Source organism: Convolutriloba macropyga, chromosome 1 (genome assembly GCF_964194025.1).
Source record: "Convolutriloba macropyga chromosome 1, txConMacr16.3, whole genome shotgun sequence".
Classification (NCBI taxonomy): domain Eukaryota; kingdom Metazoa; phylum Xenacoelomorpha; order Acoela; family Convolutidae; genus Convolutriloba; species Convolutriloba macropyga.
Window position 1 is genome coordinate 41,075,476 of NC_134468.1, and position 18,063 is coordinate 41,093,538.

At 37.9% G+C, this 18,063-nt stretch overlaps 1 protein-coding gene across 1 annotated transcript in view; it reads right to left on the reverse strand.

The window, feature by feature from the left end:
• Window positions 1-245: 245 nt before the first annotated feature.
• Window positions 246-18,063, reverse strand: part of LOC142339076 (uncharacterized) — a 44,547-nt gene continuing 26,729 nt past the window's right edge. Inside the window, exons 12-16 of the mRNA XM_075388761.1 lie at window positions 17,729-17,854; window positions 2,772-2,937; window positions 1,698-1,972; window positions 1,187-1,318; window positions 246-546 (exon numbers count right to left, since the gene is read on the reverse strand). Of these exons, the coding sequence (XP_075244876.1) occupies window positions 385-546; window positions 1,187-1,318; window positions 1,698-1,972; window positions 2,772-2,937; window positions 17,729-17,854 (861 nt within the window). The 3' untranslated portion in view covers window positions 246-384. The remainder of the gene's footprint in view (window positions 547-1,186; window positions 1,319-1,697; window positions 1,973-2,771; window positions 2,938-17,728; window positions 17,855-18,063) is intronic.

An 18,063-nucleotide genomic window follows, 5' to 3' on the forward strand; every position in this document is an offset into this window, starting at 1 on the left:
CAGATTTTGAACTAATCAAAAATTACGCCCACTTGTCAGTTGACCAAAGTAGATGTCCTTTTGTGACCTGCATGAACCATGTTTGTGCAAACGAAACAGACTCCAATTTTGTAAGTTCATCAAAAGAATTTGCTTTACCTGTTTCCGTCTATGAAAAGAGCTAGCCTAGACTAACTCAGTTTCCATTGACTTTAAAAGTCTTTTTCACAAAGGGAATTAAAAAGTCGCGACTACGGGAATAAAAGAAAAAAACAAAGAAGTAAAATAATAGAAAAAAACTTTTTAACTGTACAACTATTTAACTATTGGTATTGAACTATATTACTCATTATTTAGCCAGATTAGGGGTCCAAATTTTGTTTGACACTCGATAATTGCACTTGATCAATTAAAGTATTCATGTTTAAGCAAGTTTTTGGCGTTAATTCTGGCAGAAGGGTCCAATTGAAGACACTGCTCTGTTAGGGATCGCAGGTGGATGTTATCTGGATCCATAAATGCCTCCACACTTTCCAGTTCCGGCGGAGGAACGTCGGACATTGCAATCTAAACAATCCAATTGATTCAATGAATTTATTTCTGATGTATTTTTCTGTATCTTATTATGATAACTGTAATTAAAACACTCATTCTCTCCATGTGCTCATATTTGTTCTACAAAGTGTTGTTAAACGGTTGAGGGCCGGCTTCCTCTGTTATTTAAGGAAACCTCTCAGCTTTCTGATAACACACCAATTTTTAAATGTTACAATGAATCACAATTTACATTGTTTATATTAATATTTCGAGTAGTCCCATCTGATAGTAAAAATCAGATAAGAAAATAGTTTTATTGCGTAAGATTAAGAGAATGTTTTATGGTATAAGATCTGATATGACAGAAATCAGTCTTCTTAATTCTGAGAAAAGACATTTTAGCTAATAATATCTGATAAAACTACCCTTTATCGTTGAAGATGTGATAAGAATTTTCTTCATGCAAGATCTGACTATTGTCTTATCGGATCTCTTAGAGGTATCCTACAAGAATTTTGTAAGATTTTTAAGATCTTACTCCGTAAAAATTCCCGAATCACTGGTGATTGGTGCCTTTTTTTCTAAATCATATCAGCTAAGAGAGCATCAGCCCGAATAATGAGATATAATTTGGACAGTATCAAATTGCAAGTGTGGTTATGAGCATGACCTGGTACATGAGGGCAGCCTTGTTGGAGTGTTGCGATGCTCTCCAGGGCAGAGATCCACCTGCCATCTGGATGATGACACAACCGAATGACCAAATGTCACATGATCTTCCATACGGCTGACCTCTGATAACCTATCAAATATATTATATTGAGATGTCACGTCGTAGCACATTAAAAAATCGCTAGCCTAATACGACTATAGCGTACGCTATCAAATAAGATATTCATAGTTTCGGGTGAACAATGATAGAGTTCTGGGAAAAAATCATCCAGCCAGTTATAAATGTTGAACTTGTGAAACTTGCAATTTAAATTTTGAATTGATTGTCAAAGATTTTCTGATCCAATGAAAGTTTATAACAACCATTTTTGGAGAGGAGGAAAGAAATAAAACCGATAAATGTAGCAGGCCTGTATGTAGAATTATCGAATTTTCGAAAATATTGAAGTTATTCATAATTAAATGTCGGGACATTTGAAGTAATCAATTATATTTACTACTATTTGTACCTCTGGAGCCATGAAGCAAACAGTTCCAACCAGTTCATTCACAAACTGTAACGGATCAGTTCCACTTTGAGATATCAATGAAGCAGTCCCAAAGTCACACAGCTTCAGATTCGTCCCACTCAAGTCCAATAGCAAATTGTCACCTTTGATATCCCGGTGGGCTACTCTGTTTGAGTGAAGAAATTCTAGGGCTAAGGCTAACTGTGATAGGAGGCGCTTCAAACAAGTGGCGTTGAATGGGCCAAAGTGCTTCACGTGGTTGGAAACTGAGCCACCTTAAAACATTTTGTAATACAAACAGAACTTTTCAGTTAAAATGATTTCATGCACAATTGTAGACAATTATTTCTATCAGAATTTGCAATTATTTCTATCAGAATTTACAAATGTAGCGGCTTATAAAAAGAGCAATTTTGGTTTTTTATGATGTCCGCCATAACCGGAATTGAGCAGCAATAGACGACAATCATTTAAGAAAATGAGTAGCAATTATCTTTTCTCAGAACTGTAGTTTCCCTGGCGTACATCTTAAAGGCAACTATAACGCAGCACTTAATATTTTTTAAATAAAATGGGACAATTAGTTCAGAATAGAAAGGGGAACAAAGCTATATTTCTGTTGACATTGCGAGAATCTTAATACAACATCGTAAACAAGAGTCGAGTTTTGTATCATATCTCTAAGAAGAGTGAAGAAAATGTTACAGTATAATTTCTCGCCAATATTTTACACTGAAGAGCACTTTAATAAAAATTTGTCACACAATTAGAGGGTAAAACTCTTCAGAGACCCTTCTTTTTGACTCACCCAATAAGCGGATGATCAAACACACGAAAACAGAAGGACCAAGAGAGTATCAACGATTGAGTGTATAAATGAACTTTAAATTTTTTAAATTTGAACTTTGGTTAAATGGCACAAGGTTGTTGAGCGAGCGCAACCAAGGTCAATTCACACATTCTCAACTTTTGCACTTTTTCTCCGCATACTTTTGTAACGAATAGGCGTTTACATCCTTGTGAAATTTCGACCGGGCTAAAGTGTAAAGGGAAATGGGGTATATGTGCAATAACCTGGCATCCACTCCTGGTAAATGTTGAAGTTGAGGTCAGTGTGGTTGCTGCCAAATACCTCCACAATGTGGGGGTGTCTCTGCAGTCTCCTGATCAGTTCGAATTCCTTCTTCTGCTCCTCCACTGCTGCTGCTGAAGAGTCACTCAGCCTTATCTGCTTCACCACCTAACACACCCAACAACAGACGTGTATTTCAGGCAGATCGGCCAGGATGGGCTCCTTTTACAGCCTTAAGGTATAAAGAGCTAGGGCAACTTATTTCTGCGCGCGAAGTAGGCCTACCTATATCTCTCAGACTAACCGACTCTGTAAAACACTGAAGATAAACTTCTATTAATACGGTGGTAATACAAAACAGCGCCGGAGTCCAGAGTATACACATGGTGTATCTAAACTAACAGACTGACTAGAGTTAGTGGAGCATGCGCTTTATATAAGAGAATAGTGTCTTCTCAGTCTCTGATTGGTTGGAGGTGTAACATCCAGTACTTCCACTGCTACACGTTTAAGAGTCGTAATACAACCATGTGCCAGGTTAATTTCTTGTCGGACACATTGAATGTAGCTTCAGATGTAAACTAATTTTGGTCATAGATTCATCAATGAAAATTAAAGCGATGGCACTTAATCGAAAAAAACTGCAATGAGCAACAATTATTTTACAAAGATGGGTACAACAGACAACCGGGACATTACATCTCATGCCATAGAAAACTGACGCCTGTTCCCGAGTCGAATTTTTACCCCAAAAAAGATGTAAGATTAGGTGTTAATCAGGGGAATTTTGGATGGTAAATGGTGTAAGCGTAGGGGGTTGTTTTGGGGGGTAAAATGACGCAAGAGTTGCGTGGTAATGGGGGGGGGGGGGGGGTAAAACGATGTAAGAGTAGGGGGCAATGGGGGGTAATGGGTTGATTTTGACGGGCAGAAATTTCGTAGGTGCAATTTAGTTCTATTATCAATACGACAACAGAAAAACTTCAACATTACATTGCAACAGTTACGTTCGTACAATTATTCGAAGATAAGTGTTATTCACGATCATGTTTTAAGATTAGGGTTTTAAGTGTGTGGATATTTGCGACAGTTAACAAATTTAGTTAATTTTCTTCATATTTGAATTATAATCCTTCTTTGTCCACGATGCCTTTTTTGAGCAAGCATGACAAGATTGTCGACACCCACCGTGATACTTATCCACATAAGCATTGACTTCCATGGTTACAACACATACCAACATAAAGAGAACCAATTTGGGGCTAAATTAAAGAAATGTACCTAGCAGTACTAATACTAGATTAACAAGACAATTAGCAGTTTTGCGACTATTCCGATACCGGCTCAAAAGAACAATCGAGACTTAAATTGGAGCAATAATGTTCCAAGCAAATCAAATGCTCAAAATCCTAGACATTAATGGCTACGTTTATCCACCAATTGTCCACGGTTAACGTATATCTTTTTCATCGTGAACAACGATGACGTCAGAAGAGATTGGTGTCAATGGAAGGCCAAAACAGCCTCAAATAGAGCAAATGCAACTTTTGAAACTTAATGTTCCGATAACAAATCAGCAATTGCTCAAAAATAGTTAAAATATGCGCACCACCAGATGCAACTATTGCAATTGTTGCGAAAAGGCTGGACAACGAGCTTATATAAGCTTGCCAACCCAAAGCTCACAAGGAGTCTTTCCTGAAATATTCAAGGAGTCTCCTCTTATATGGTGTAAGTAACTAAATGAATTTCGAACACATAATCTATTTTTGAATAGCTCTGTAACGGTGCTGAAACAGGCAAATTGCCTCCTAGCATTCGTTCAGTACGACGCTTTATACTCTAATTTGGTTTAGTTATTCGAAGCTTGAGTATTTAGTACTGAAAACAAATTTATTACTATCTATATATTAATTCAGTGTCGACATAAAAGGCACCATGTTTAAGCTCCTAATCTTTACATGTTTTAACGGCCCCTAAACATGCTTTTCGGCAAAAAGCGACTGGCAACAGTCGGATTCGAACCGGGGTCCGTGAGTTAAGAGGCAAAAGCGCAATGAGTTGAGCTAAGAAACAGATGAGCCGCGTATTTATCGGGATTTTTGTCCATTAACGTCGCATCCGTTTCCACTTTCTCCAATTCCCTCCTTTTTTCACAACTTTTTGTGCTCCATGCCTTTCTCCTGTCACTATCTGTCTTCTATCAATCTACATATTAAAAATAATTCGAATACCTATACCACCATGTTTAAGCTCCTAATCGTCACATGTTTTAAGGCCTCTTAAATATACATCAAAGCGTTTTGATTCGCATGTATTTTGAAAAAGGTCAATGACTGAAAACTTGACCTTGCCAAAAAGTAAATGACCGAAAAGTTACCTCTGCCGTACAGGTCAATGACTGAATACTGAATGTGAAAATGGTTCATTTTTGGAAAAGCTGCCTATGAACGAAAAGCTGTCATTGTCAAAAAGTCAGTGACCGAAAAGTAATTTATGCAATAAAGGTCAATGAATGGATAGCTGCGGGTGTTTTTAACCGGAACTTTTTGCGCTGAATGTTTGCGTGACCAATTTTTAAAAAATCTTTTGCTTCTTTTGTTTTCAGTTTTGCTTGATCGCAGTCTCATTAAAAGTTTTGAACAACTGAAGTTTAATTAACTGAATCTTTTGTTGCCAGTTTTTTTTCAAAAGTTAGTCTGTGAAGAGTTCGGTCTTTTTCTTTTTTTACTTTCGAAGGAAGATCTTTTCTCTTCCGTTTCTTTCTTTCTTTGCTCCTTCTTTTTCTTTTTATTTTCTCCTTCGTTTGTTTTGTTTTTGGTTATATTTCTTTTTCTCTGTCTCTTCTGCTTTTTTTATCTTTCCTTTCACTTTCTTTTCTCTTTCTTTTTTCCGTTCTTTATCTCTCCTTTTCTTTTGTTTTTCTCTCTTTCTCTCTTTTCTGTCGTTCTGCTTTTTTTTCTGTTTTTTTTCTGTACTTGTCTGCGTTTCTTTTATCTTTTTTTATTCTTTCTTTTCTCCTTTTAGTTTCTTAATGGTTTTTCTCTTTTTCGTTCCTCTCTTTAGCTTGTCGTTCTTTCCTTTTTCCTTTCTATTTGTTTTCTGTCTTACTGTTCTCTTTCTTTGCTTTTCTTTTTGTTTTCTCTTTTCTGTTGTTTTCTGCCTTTTTTCTCATCCTTTCTCTCTTTTGTTCCTATTTAGCTTCTCTCTTTATTGTCTTGCTCACTTTTCTGTCTTTCTTTTCTCTTGCTTTTCTCTGTCTTTAGTTTTTCTTTTCTCTCATGTCTTTCTGATAGTATTTTCTTTCTCTTTTAGTTTTTTGTTTTTCTTTTCTGTCTCTCTCGTTCTCTTTTTTTCTCTGTTCTTTCTGTTTTCTTCTCTCTTTTTTGCTTTCTGTCGTTTTCCTTTTTCTTTTCTGTACTTCATTTCTCTTTTCTCTATTGCTTTTGTCTTTTTTTCTGTTTTTTTTCTGCCTTTTATTTGTTTTCATTCGTTTTCTCTTTCGTTCCTCTGTCGTTTCTTTATTTTATCGTTCTTTTCTTTTTCCTTTCTGTTCTTCTTTTTTCTACCACTCTTCTGTGTTTTTTCTATCTTTCTATTCCTCTTGATTTCTTTTTCTTTTATCTTGCGTTTCTCTTTCCTGTCTTTCAATTCTGTCTCTTTTCTCTCTTTCTTTTAACTCTTTCCTTTCTGTTCTTTTTTCCTTTCTTTTCTCATTTGTTTCTTTCTGCTCCTTCTTTCTCTTCTTTCTCTCCTTTCGCCTTTTCTCTCTCTCTCTCTCTCTCCTGTTTTTCTCTCTTACTTCTTTCTTGCTTTTCTCTTTTCTTGCTTTTCTGTCTTTTTGTCTCTTTTCTGTCTTTCGTTTCTCGATTTATTTTCTCTCTTTTGTTTGTCTTTCTTTTCTCTTTCTGTTCTGTCCTTTTTTTCTTTTCCCTCCTTTCTCTCTTGCTCGTCTTTTCGTTTGTTTTTCTTTCTTTGTTTCATTTGTCTTTTTTGACTTTTTCCTCTTTCGTCCACCCATCTTTTCTCTCTATTTTGTTTTTTTTTGGTCATTTTTTCTCTCGTTTTATCTTGCTTTTCTCTCTTTCTCTTCCTTACTTTTCTGTCTTTTTTCTCTTTCTTTTGTCTTTTCTGTCTTTCTTTTCTCTCTTTTTCTTCTGTTCTGTTTTGCTGCCCTTTTTCTTTTTTCTGTATTTCCTTTGTCTTCTGTCTCGTTTCGCCCTTTCGTTTCTTTCTTTTTTCATTCCTTTCTGTCTTTTCTTTTTTCTGCTGTCTCTCCCTCCATATCTTGTTTCTTCTCTTTTTACGCTCCCTAAAAATGCAGCCTAAGGTATTACATGCGTTACGCTACGACACCACGTAGAATTTCGTTATCTGTACAAGTCCTAGCGCTCCCTATTTGTAAGGGTCAGCAAAGCCGAAAAAAGTTGAACACAAAATTGCTGGGATTTGGAGGTATTATGCTAAACCAAACACATCGGTAACGTAACGTAATACCTATGGCTGTTGAACGAGGTGCATGTGTTCCAGCCCGAGGTGGTAGAAATAAAATGAATTTTAAAACTTCTATTTTTCAAATGATCTTGTTATACTTTTGCGGGCCTGCTAGTTATTATGAAATCAATCTTCATTGTTGCTAATTATTTTTTGTTCTTTAAAAAAGGTGAGTTTTTCGAAACTCTATTCAAGAGATTTTATTATTTGAGAGTTTTCCTGATGTATCAGAAAAAAACATAGAATCATTCAAGTAGCAGATAAGCTTCATGTTATGTTTAGGCGGGGTGTGTTCTTGTGAAATCGTGCTCACAGCGCTTGTGTGACAACAGCCCGTAACTATTGGGTCTTGATTTGACAGTGAACAGTTTCCTCTTTAGTTCTCTCCTTCGTTTTCCCAAGGTTTCTCTGCTACAGAAAGTTATAGTTCTGTTGGAAGTAATATTTTCACAGTGATGTAAAAGTTGAATTTGTTATCTGGTCATTTTGGTTCTGTTTTTAATTTAAAATGTTTATCTAATTTGAAAACTCCGGGTCTTTAATTTGGGTCTTTAATCTGTTTTTAATTTAAAAACTCCGGGTCCACATTGGTTTGTACTATTTGTTCGTGGACACTTGCCCCATTAATTTGTGGTATTCCTTTCATCAGTTAACAACCACAATTTGAGAAAAGAAATCAAACAAGTATTATAAACGCGGTTGAATGCTGATTGAGGTTTTCTGACAATTTCGGTCATTTTTTTCATAACAGATAGCTTAAATTTTGAACATCAGAACGCCTCACAATGCGCACTAATGCAGCCCAATGCTACACTACGTGATCACTCAATTTTTGACGCAAATGTACATAACTTTTATCAATTTTCTGGGACACTTTTTATTAAGATCTTGCCAGATTGTGTTTCTATATAAGGTAAACCTCCAGCGCCAGATATCCCAAAACGAAATGGACCATCAAATCTTCACAAAAAAATATGCATGAATATAACGGCTCCTTTCCTAACAATGACAGGGAAAGTTCTATACCGACCAGTTCGTTATTAGCGGTTTACAAGCTGTCGGGATACTAAGTTGTGCAGTTTGCTTTTGTAACTTTATATCCGCTATTCTGTAAACTACCGTCGCATTAAACGTTGTTTTATTAATCCAAATAACTAATCGTTCAGCTTTGCTGAATAATAAAATCGATTGCTGGAACCAATCAGTAAGTTCCAATTAACAAATCAAATAATTTTCTGAGTTTTGCCTAATAACTCAATAATTCAAGTTGGGGCTATTCAAAACCAAAATTTGTGTCCCTATAGCTTGCTCACTGCTTATGATTATAAACGAATTTAGGGGGTACATTCGGTTTTTAGAATAGAACACAATTCTCAGAGGAAAATCCGTCTTTTGCCGTAAGCGGACTTGAATTGTTGGTCAAAACAGAGGTCCTTCCTTTGTCACTGGGGCCGAAGCCATAGAGACGAAGGTAGCATCTAGGTTTTTGGTTTTGAAAATTCAAATCTGTGAACTGCAAATCTATCTTTCACCGCCTATTACTTTAAATAAACTGATTACAATTCGTTCGTCTGGTCAAAGAAGAGGAATTTTGGTCAACCTTATGTTCAGCTACCAAAGGTTGTTTGTTTTTCTTTCTCTCCAGTTACTTAAAATTTCAGGACCAAATCAATGATAAGATGTATTACAAGTTTTACGTTAGCAAGACAAAGTACTTTACTGCTCAAATGAGATTGAACGTAAGGCAGACTGGGGGCTCTTTTTACACGTTTAAAAATGTATTAATTTAGAAACAAAATATGTCGACATAAACTTGTTCTAATAAAACAATTGTTTGAGGAAACTATTAATGATCGAACTTCACATCGGTGGCCCTGTTTTCTATCACGACAACATTTTTCCTTTTTGGTAACACAGGAGCGAGTTTCACCGCTGGTCTCTTGTAAACTCCACTTTTCGTAAGAACTTTCGCTGATCGAATCACTCCGTGGGACCCTTCGATGCCTCCGTGACTCGACCCAAATTATAATATCCTCTCCTGTCACTGTCTTTGATCAACCAAACGAGATCCCCTTTTTTAAGGTTTTTGTTCGCTGCAGATCGCCAATTTTGCCGGTTGTTCAACGTTGGCAGATACTGTTTTTGAAATCTGTCCCAAATGGAATTTGCATAGACCTGAGTTTGTCGAAAAAAGAGTTTTCGATGATCTACAAAATCTTCATCGCACGGTAGGTATGGTAAGCAAAAATTCATGTTGCCTAGAAAGTAGTGATTGGGGGTCAGTGCTTCTAAGTCATTAAAATCTGAACTCACGAGCGTCAACAATCTAGCATTCGAAGTTCGCTCCACAATACATATCGTAGTTTAAAGAACGATCTCTGTGACTGATCTGTTCCCCATGACTACATACATTGCTTTCTTGCAGTTTCTGAACAACGTTCCTATACCCCTCCAAAGTGGGGTCCTGCGGGTGGGTTGAACTTCCATCTGATGCCTTGTTGAATTAGAAGTTCCTCGATCCCTTCCTTGTTCCATGCAGAAACGCACTCTGCAAACTCTCGACCAGCTCCAAGAATGTTTGTCCCGTTGTCGGTGATGATGATGTTTGTCCCGTTGTCGCTGTACTGGGTTCGCTTTTTCGTGCAATAAATCGCATAATTGCATTGAGACAACTATTTGTGTCTAATTTGGGTACCACTTCTATATGCAGCGCTCTCACAGTTAGACATGTGAACAAAAAACACCATCGCTTTTAGTTTCTCCGCAAAATCTTCACAGTGAAAGGGCCAAAGTAGTCAACTCCAACATTAGTAAAGACTTTTGAAGCCTCTAACCGCTCTTCAGGCAGATCTGCCAATACTGGAGTTATCGTTTGTGCTCTGCCCTTTCGAAAGGTTACAATTTTCTTCCTGGTCGATCGTAAGGCGTTTCGTATACCTAGGATCCATTATCCATATTTTCTGCTGAACAATGTTTCTGACATGCTCTGTGCCTTCATGTTGGTTGTTCTCGTGCTCGTTTTGCAGGAACATATCAACTGCATGATGTTCCCAATGTAGCAATATTGAATGCTTTGCTTTGAAGTCCAAATGACTTTTACCTCTTCTGCCCTTGGCACGAATAAGTCCTTCCTCATCTAGCAAAGGTGAGAATTGTAGAAATTTACTGCTTTTTGGGATTTCCTTATCGACTCTGAGAGATTTCATCTCCTCACCAAACTGTTCTCACTGTAGTAACTTGAAGATGATTGTTTTTGCTTTTTCTTTTTCTTCAACGCTGACTACAAGTGTTGCTGGTTTGTATTTGCTGAATGCCCGCCGTACGTTTGCCACTGTATTTACTGGTCTGTTAAAACTACTGAACCATGCCTAGTGAATAACAGCTTTATTTTCTTCAGCCTGTGTCATGAAGACTGATGAGGGTATGTTCTCTTCATCTGATGCAAAAGTTAGGTTCACTTGATCCGGTCATTCACTCTGGTCGCTTTAACCAGGCCGGCCCACTGAGCCACTCACTCCTCCTGAGTTCCTCAATGTTGATTGCTCTCGTGCCACTGTCCGCTGGGTTGTTGATACCACTCACATGTTTCCACTGTGAGACATTAATTTTATCGAAAATCTCTGCCACTTGATTGGCCACAAACACTTGTTGTTTATGTTGGTAGCTGTGTATCCACCGCAGTACTGTTGTTGAGTCCGACCAAACAGTGTAACATTGTATCTTCATTTCGTGCTCCATGACTATCTGCTCCTCCACACGTACTCCAATGACTGCCCCTTGCAATTCTAGTCGTGGTATTGAAAAATGCCTCATTGGTGCCACTCTGCATTTTAAAATTACAAATGCCAAGTTTGCTGAGTATTCCTTTGGTTGGGATCTTAGATAGGCCATTGCACACATGGTGTCATCAGATGCGTCCGCTTACACTTGAAGTTCGGTTTTATCCCTCTCTTATCGATGCTTGTTTAAGCTACGACTGGAAGTTGTTCTTTCCATCTCAGAAATTCTGCTTCTTCACCAGGTTCCACTCCGCTTTCCCAATGTTGTCCATTCTTAGTCCAGATGCCTTTCTTCGTCGTCTCATGTGAACACTGAACGGAGCAAACAGTCCGATTGGGTCGAACACAGAAGATACCAGTGACAGAATACTCCTCTGGGTTATAGGGGCTTCAATTTCCTTGTACGTACCTCGATACATTTGAAGACGATCATCAGCAACAGTCCATTATAGTCCAAGCACTGAAGATCCCTCTGTATTTGGTTCAACATTGCTTCGATTTGCTTCGTGTTGTTGATTGATTTCAAGTCGACTGGTATTGCTTCGGAAACCTCATCGCTGTTGTTTATCCACTTTTTCAGTTCAAATCAATTTTGTGAAAAAAGGTTTAGCAACTGACTGACGAATTCGATTGCCTCTTCAGGGGTTTCTGCTGATTTGATGCAATCGTCCATGTAGAAGTTGTTTGGGATTGCGTTTGCTGCAATTGGTACATTTCTTGGTTATCGAGTCCCACTCGTTTGAAAGGATAGTTTCCGCAAGTTGGAGAACTCTTGGCTCCAAACACGTGACGCTGGTATTCGTATATTTGAACCATTTAACTTCTTGGGCACCATAGAAACCTCAAGCAAATTTTTATCCTGCTCAAGAACTTGCACTTGCAGAAACATAGATTCGATATCTGCTGTTAGGGCTACTGGTCTTTCATGAAATCTGAAAATCTTTACTATGAAACCATGCCGTAGATCAGGTCCGGCTATTAGCTTGCCCTTTAGGCATACTTCTTTGTACTTTGATGCCGCATTGCAAACACGTCCTACTTTGCCAGGCTTGTTCGGGCTTAGCACTGGATGGTGTGACAAATACCATACTTTCCCAAAGGTGCCTCTCACTTCGGACTCGTTCAATATCTTTACGAATCCCTTTTCTACATCTGTATCTATTGCCTGTTGATACAAACTTTTAAGGCTCGGGTCCCCTTGGAATCTTTGCACCAGTGAGTGAAGCTGACCCAAGACTGAGCTGTAGTTGTTCGGCAGGTTTGGCTCTGGTTCATCCCACATCATTCCCAGTTCAGGCCGCTCGCCTGTAAACTTTGTTGTACTCTCTAGCATCTTTTCTGACTGCAATTTCTTCTTTGACTGACTCATGACGTTAATTTTGGAAGCATAGGTTTCTATATCCCAGCATTTTTGGATATTCTCCGCCACTTTCACATCGTCTCTGAAGGCGAAATGACAAACATTTTGTCTTCTCTTGCCCGTCATTGATCCACTGACTCATCCTAATTCTGTTGGAATAGCAAAAAAAAAATTCACTCCGTGTTCCTATCTTGTAGTCCAATGGTCTCTGTAGCTTGTAAGCATCTTGGCCCAAAAATATGCCCACATCAAATTGAACGTTTTGTTTGGGAGAACGTTCAATTCGTTGAAGCTTTTCTTCAGCTTATGTGGTTGTAGTTGCTGATTCCCAATGAAATTGACGTGTGTACAAACGCTTCGATCGAATGAAATTTTCAATGCGGTCCCTTTATTTTGATGGACGCTATTTCTGCCTTCCAATCTTTCGTTCCGTGTATGCCAGCTATGTTAAGCGTTACATTGGTGCCTGTGGCTCGCAATTTTTTATTAACGTCGATGAAAGATATCGTTGATCCATTATCGAGGAAAGCATATGTGTTTAAGCTGTTGCTGCCATTCTGAATCGAGACTGGAACTGTCTGAAGAAAACTCATAACTTCGTTACTTTGATTGATTGTTGCTGCGCTTAAATTGACTGCATGAGTGCCTCGTCAATTTGGATTTCTGAGCGTAGCAATTGGTTGTGCTTTTTGGTACATCCATTCATACCACAAGTATTGACTTAACAATCTTTGATTGCATGTCCTTTTACCAGACATCCGTAACGTAAGCGATGCTTCCTCAAAGCTGCATAACGATCATTCACGCTCATGCTCTTAAATAGAGGACAGTTCCAATATTTGTGTGTTCCATCAGCTAAAGGGCAGTCATCGTCATTGGTTGGTTGCGCTTCCTTTGCGTTTGAACTCGTACTAAAATTCGAGGATTTAGAGAACTGATTAGTTTTGTTCGCATTTTGTCGATGATCCTCCTTGCGTTCCCCTGGAAGCAGTGACATGCCTTCGTAAACGAATGACATTCTTGATAACCATTTCTCTAGGAGACAGAGATCTGGTCGGTCCTCATTGGTTTCGTCTACATAGAACCACACCTTTTCTCTTTCAGATTAGGTGGCAACTTTTCAATCGCGATTTGCAGTGTTGCAAGTCGCCTTCATGATGATTGTAGTGCTTCAGAACACTCACTACGTTACAGGTGGTTGTGGAATAGCTGACTAAAACTTTTGATTCGTGCATTCGGATTGCCCGTTGATTTCGCAAAGTATTGAGTTGAGCCTCAACAATTGGGTACGGTCGCCCAAACCTCCGTTCCAACAAAGCCCATGCTTCACCATAAAGGTCTCCGGAGTAGCCCAAAATTGCTATAGCCGCTCTTGCTTAGCCAGTCAGCAGTGTTTTCAAGTGGCTCATTTTCTCCAGGTTAGGCATGGCACGGTTATGAAGTGTTGCTACAAACATGTTTGACCATTCCGGCCACTCCAGCGGATTTCCGTCAAAAGAATTTATCTTCAGCTTTATTAGCTGACTAATACTGCTCGTTACATCGCGCTCACACCGGTCCGCTAAACGGTTGAATTTGAAACGCTCGCCGTTAGGAGATCTGAATTTAAGTAAGCACTCTCGGTCAAAACTGACTCGATAGTTGTCGCGCCTGTTCACTGTATAATCACAACTACAGTCGTTAAAGTCTGCAAAACTATCTGATTGGTCGAGCCAGCCGAAGACGTCCTTGCTCCTTGGACTTTTCCAATTGGAAGGCGATAGGCTTCGTATACTAAGCGCGGTACAACCGTCAGAACCAGAGTCTCTGGCCTCAAGTGCTTCTTTTTCATATTGCAGTTTAAGCGCACCTTCTTCATCCAATGATGCAGTTCCATCTCAAGCTCCTTCTGCTTCATTTCATATTCAATTCTTCTCAAGCACATCTTGGGTTTAAATTCATTGTCTAGAGCTGCCAGCTCCTCTGCTTTCTTTGCCCTTTTATCAGAAGACGCGTTGGACTCGTTGTCCTGGTTTTTCTTTTGTTGATTCTTAACTTACCTTTGGGAAGTTTCTCCGGTAGGTCTTAAAACTTTACCATTTGGCTCTGGAGCCTTACTTTTGAGAAGATTCTGATTCTGCAGATTCTCCATGGTTGTCTGACTGGGGATATATGGCAACCGAACAGCTTCTAAGTTGATGAAAAACTCGAGTTGTCGGATTTTGTGGAGTCGGTAGAATTCCAAAATGTTAAAGATATTGCCTCTGTTCTCAAGCAGCTTCTCTTGACTATTATCGAATTGCAAAATTTGATTAAATACTGTTTTAAATTTGCACGGCCGATCCTTATTTTTGATCAATTCGTAGCCTTATTTCTCCTTCAGCTCAATCTGCTTTATGCATTGTTTGATTTGTCTTGCGAAGTTGCTGTGACTACGTGACCGAGTCAAAATTTGTTTACTTTGGCGCCGCAGTTTTTTGTCCCATGGTTTTGTTTTCGGCAACGTTGGCAATTCAACGGCGTCCGACTAAGCATCTCAAAAATGCCTCCTTGGCTTTTTGCTTTGTTGGAGATTAGTCAGCGCTTTGTATTCCACTGTCTGGGTCGGCCGATCAAATGTAACGGCTGTTTTCCTAACAATGACAGGTAAAGTTTTATACCGACCAGTTCGTTATTAGTGGTTTACAAGCTTTCGGGATACTAAATTGTGCAGTTTGCTTTTGTAACTTTATATCTGATATTCTGTAAAGTACCGTCGCATTAAACGCTGTTTTATTAGTTCAAATGACTAGTCGTTCAGCTTTGCTGAATAATAAAATCGATTGCTGGAACAAATCAGTAAGTTCCAATTAACTAGTCAAATAATTTTCTGAGTTTTGATTAATAACTCAATAGTTCAAGTTGGCGCTATTCAAAACCAAAATTTGGGTCCCTATAGGTTGCTCATTGCTTATGTTCATAAACGAATCTAAGGGGGTACATTCGGTTTCAGAATAGAACACAATTAACAGAGGAAAACCCGTATTTTGCCGAAAACAGACTTGAACTGTTTGTCAAAACAGAGGTCCTTCGTTAGTCACTGGGGCCAAAGCTATAGAGACGACGTAGCATCTACGTTTTTGGTTTGGAAATCTCAAGTCTATGAACTGAAAATCTATCTTTCACCGCCTATTACTTTCAACGAACTGATTACCAGTAGTTCGTTTGGTCAAAGAAGAGGAATTTCGGTCAACCTTATGTTCAACTACCAAAAGCCCTTAATTTTCCTTTCTCTCCAGTTACTCAAACTTCCAGGACCAAATCGATGAAAAGATAAATTACAGGTTTTACGCCAGCAAGACAATATTTTAATGCTCAAGTTTAATGCTCAAGTCGGTATTTTAATGCTCAAGATTGAACGCAAGGCGCACTGGATTTTCTTGTGAATATAGTCTTCCTGGTTCTTCAAAGCCAACCTGGCTTCAACTAAAATCTCTGGTGTTCTGCTCAACCTAGAGCTCCCGTTTTTCCTTACTTTTCCACAAAACTGAACCCGGTTTCTTGTGACCAAAACAAAGCTCAGGTATAATTATCTGATTCTTCACAGCAATCTGCTACACATATGCTTAATTTTATTAAGCTTTGAAGTGTGTAGAATCAGACCTATGCGGAATTTAACGAGGTTTAATTCTTTCATTTCACTTCTGCAGAAGTGACAGCACCAGTGATTTTTTAGAAAAGTCAAACAAACCCTTTGTTGTTACCAGGTGTAAACCATAATTTTGGTTTATAACAGATTTAGTGACCTTGATTTGTAAAGATTTTAACCCGGTCTGCCCGTTTGCACGTTTGGGGGCTATTTTTTTTCACGTTTAAAAATGCATTAAATTAGAAACAAAATATGTCGATATAAACTTGTTCTAATGAAATAAATGATTGAGGAAATTATTAATGATCGCCCTTCACAATGTATATTCAGAATATTGCACGTAATTTTTGCTGTTTCTATTTGCCTTCATTGATAAAAGTTACCACACAAAGTACAATTCGTGTCCGGACAAAACAATCCCAGACAAAACAATCCAAAATGGCAAAATACTCCCAGACAAAACAGTCCCAGACAAATTACTCCGATAAAAACTGACAAAATAGTCGCGAATAAATATAGAAAAACAAACTGTCTAAAACTAATTAACAAAGATAATCTATGAGTTAAGCTTCTGAATAAATCTAAGTTTTTAATTGATATGAATTAATATTAAACCAAAAACTTTTTTCATAATACATAATTTGGCAAAAACTATGTTGTAATCAGCTTAATATTTGTTCAATGAAATGCAATCATATTTATAACTTAAGGGGTTTCCTCTTAATTGTTGTGGATATATTTAATTCTATATTTAGTTTGGGATATTTTATCTGGGACCGTTTTGTCTTGGATTAATTTGCTATTAGGGACTGTTTTGTTTGTTCACCAGTACAATTACACATGATAAATAGCCCGTTTTGGAAGTTATAAGTTTTAAATTTGGCTGCTGATTTTGATTTGTATATCAATCGACGCAGAATCATAAGAAGTTTAATAAATATAAGTTCATAAAACTGACAAGCCTGCTAAGAGAAAATTAAGATAGACGCCGATCAATTTCCCGCAACTTGAGATCTGCGTAAAATCTGTTCAACTTGCTCAAATAATTGTTGAATTCGCGATGCAAATTATTGTTTATACTAATGACGAATGAACAGTTTGCAGGTAAATTCTAGCTACCGTATTCTAGGTAAATTGCGTATCATTTTTTTGCAGGTAATTTTGCAGGTAATGTTACCTGCAATTTAGCTTGCCTACAAACGTTGCAGGCGAATTTACCTGGATATTTTACGGAAAACCTGCTGATTACGGAAAACTGACCAAATTCTATCGGCAAAAACTTTCGGAACTTAGATCTATAGAACCTCAGTTGATTAAGCGTCAACGTTGAACAAATTTGAAAACATATCACACTTTGAGAGAACTTTTACTTTAATGCGGAAATTGAATTGAGCTTAACAAATTTAGCTTGGGAAAACAGGAAGGCCACCGTTGCATGTTCTCTAAAACTTAAATTTAGGGACGCGTTCTGACATAGGGGAACAGTCGAATACTATTTGTATACGCTAAACAATTGATACAAACATTGATTTTTATCTTTCTGAAAACAGGGTGCCAACTTACATTTGATGTTCAGTTAAAGTTTTTTAAACTGAAGCTCAGATCTCGCAAGCTGGAGTCTGACAAAGTTTAATGTAATTCTGGTCAATTTAAACCTGCTTGATGTAACTTTTATGGCTCAAGAATTCAGCAGTGTAAGATACTGAGTTGATCACGTACCATCATGTGGCCGGTATGGAGTGCTTTGATGACGTAACAGAGACTGTGTCCTCCTCTTCCCACGCACTCGCCTTTCTTCCAATGAGTAGTCTCGTCAAATTCGCTAAAGTTAATGTCCTTAGGGTGCTAAAATTGACATTTACTTGCAGAAATATATATATATATATATATATATATATATATATATATATATATATATAAAGTTAAATTTAATGCATATATGGACGATTGTATGATCCGAGGTACAAGGTTTCAAATGGTCGAGCACAATAACTCGGCGTTAAAATTATCAGCTTTATAGTTAATTTTTGTGTAGAAACTTTAATTAAGGTTTA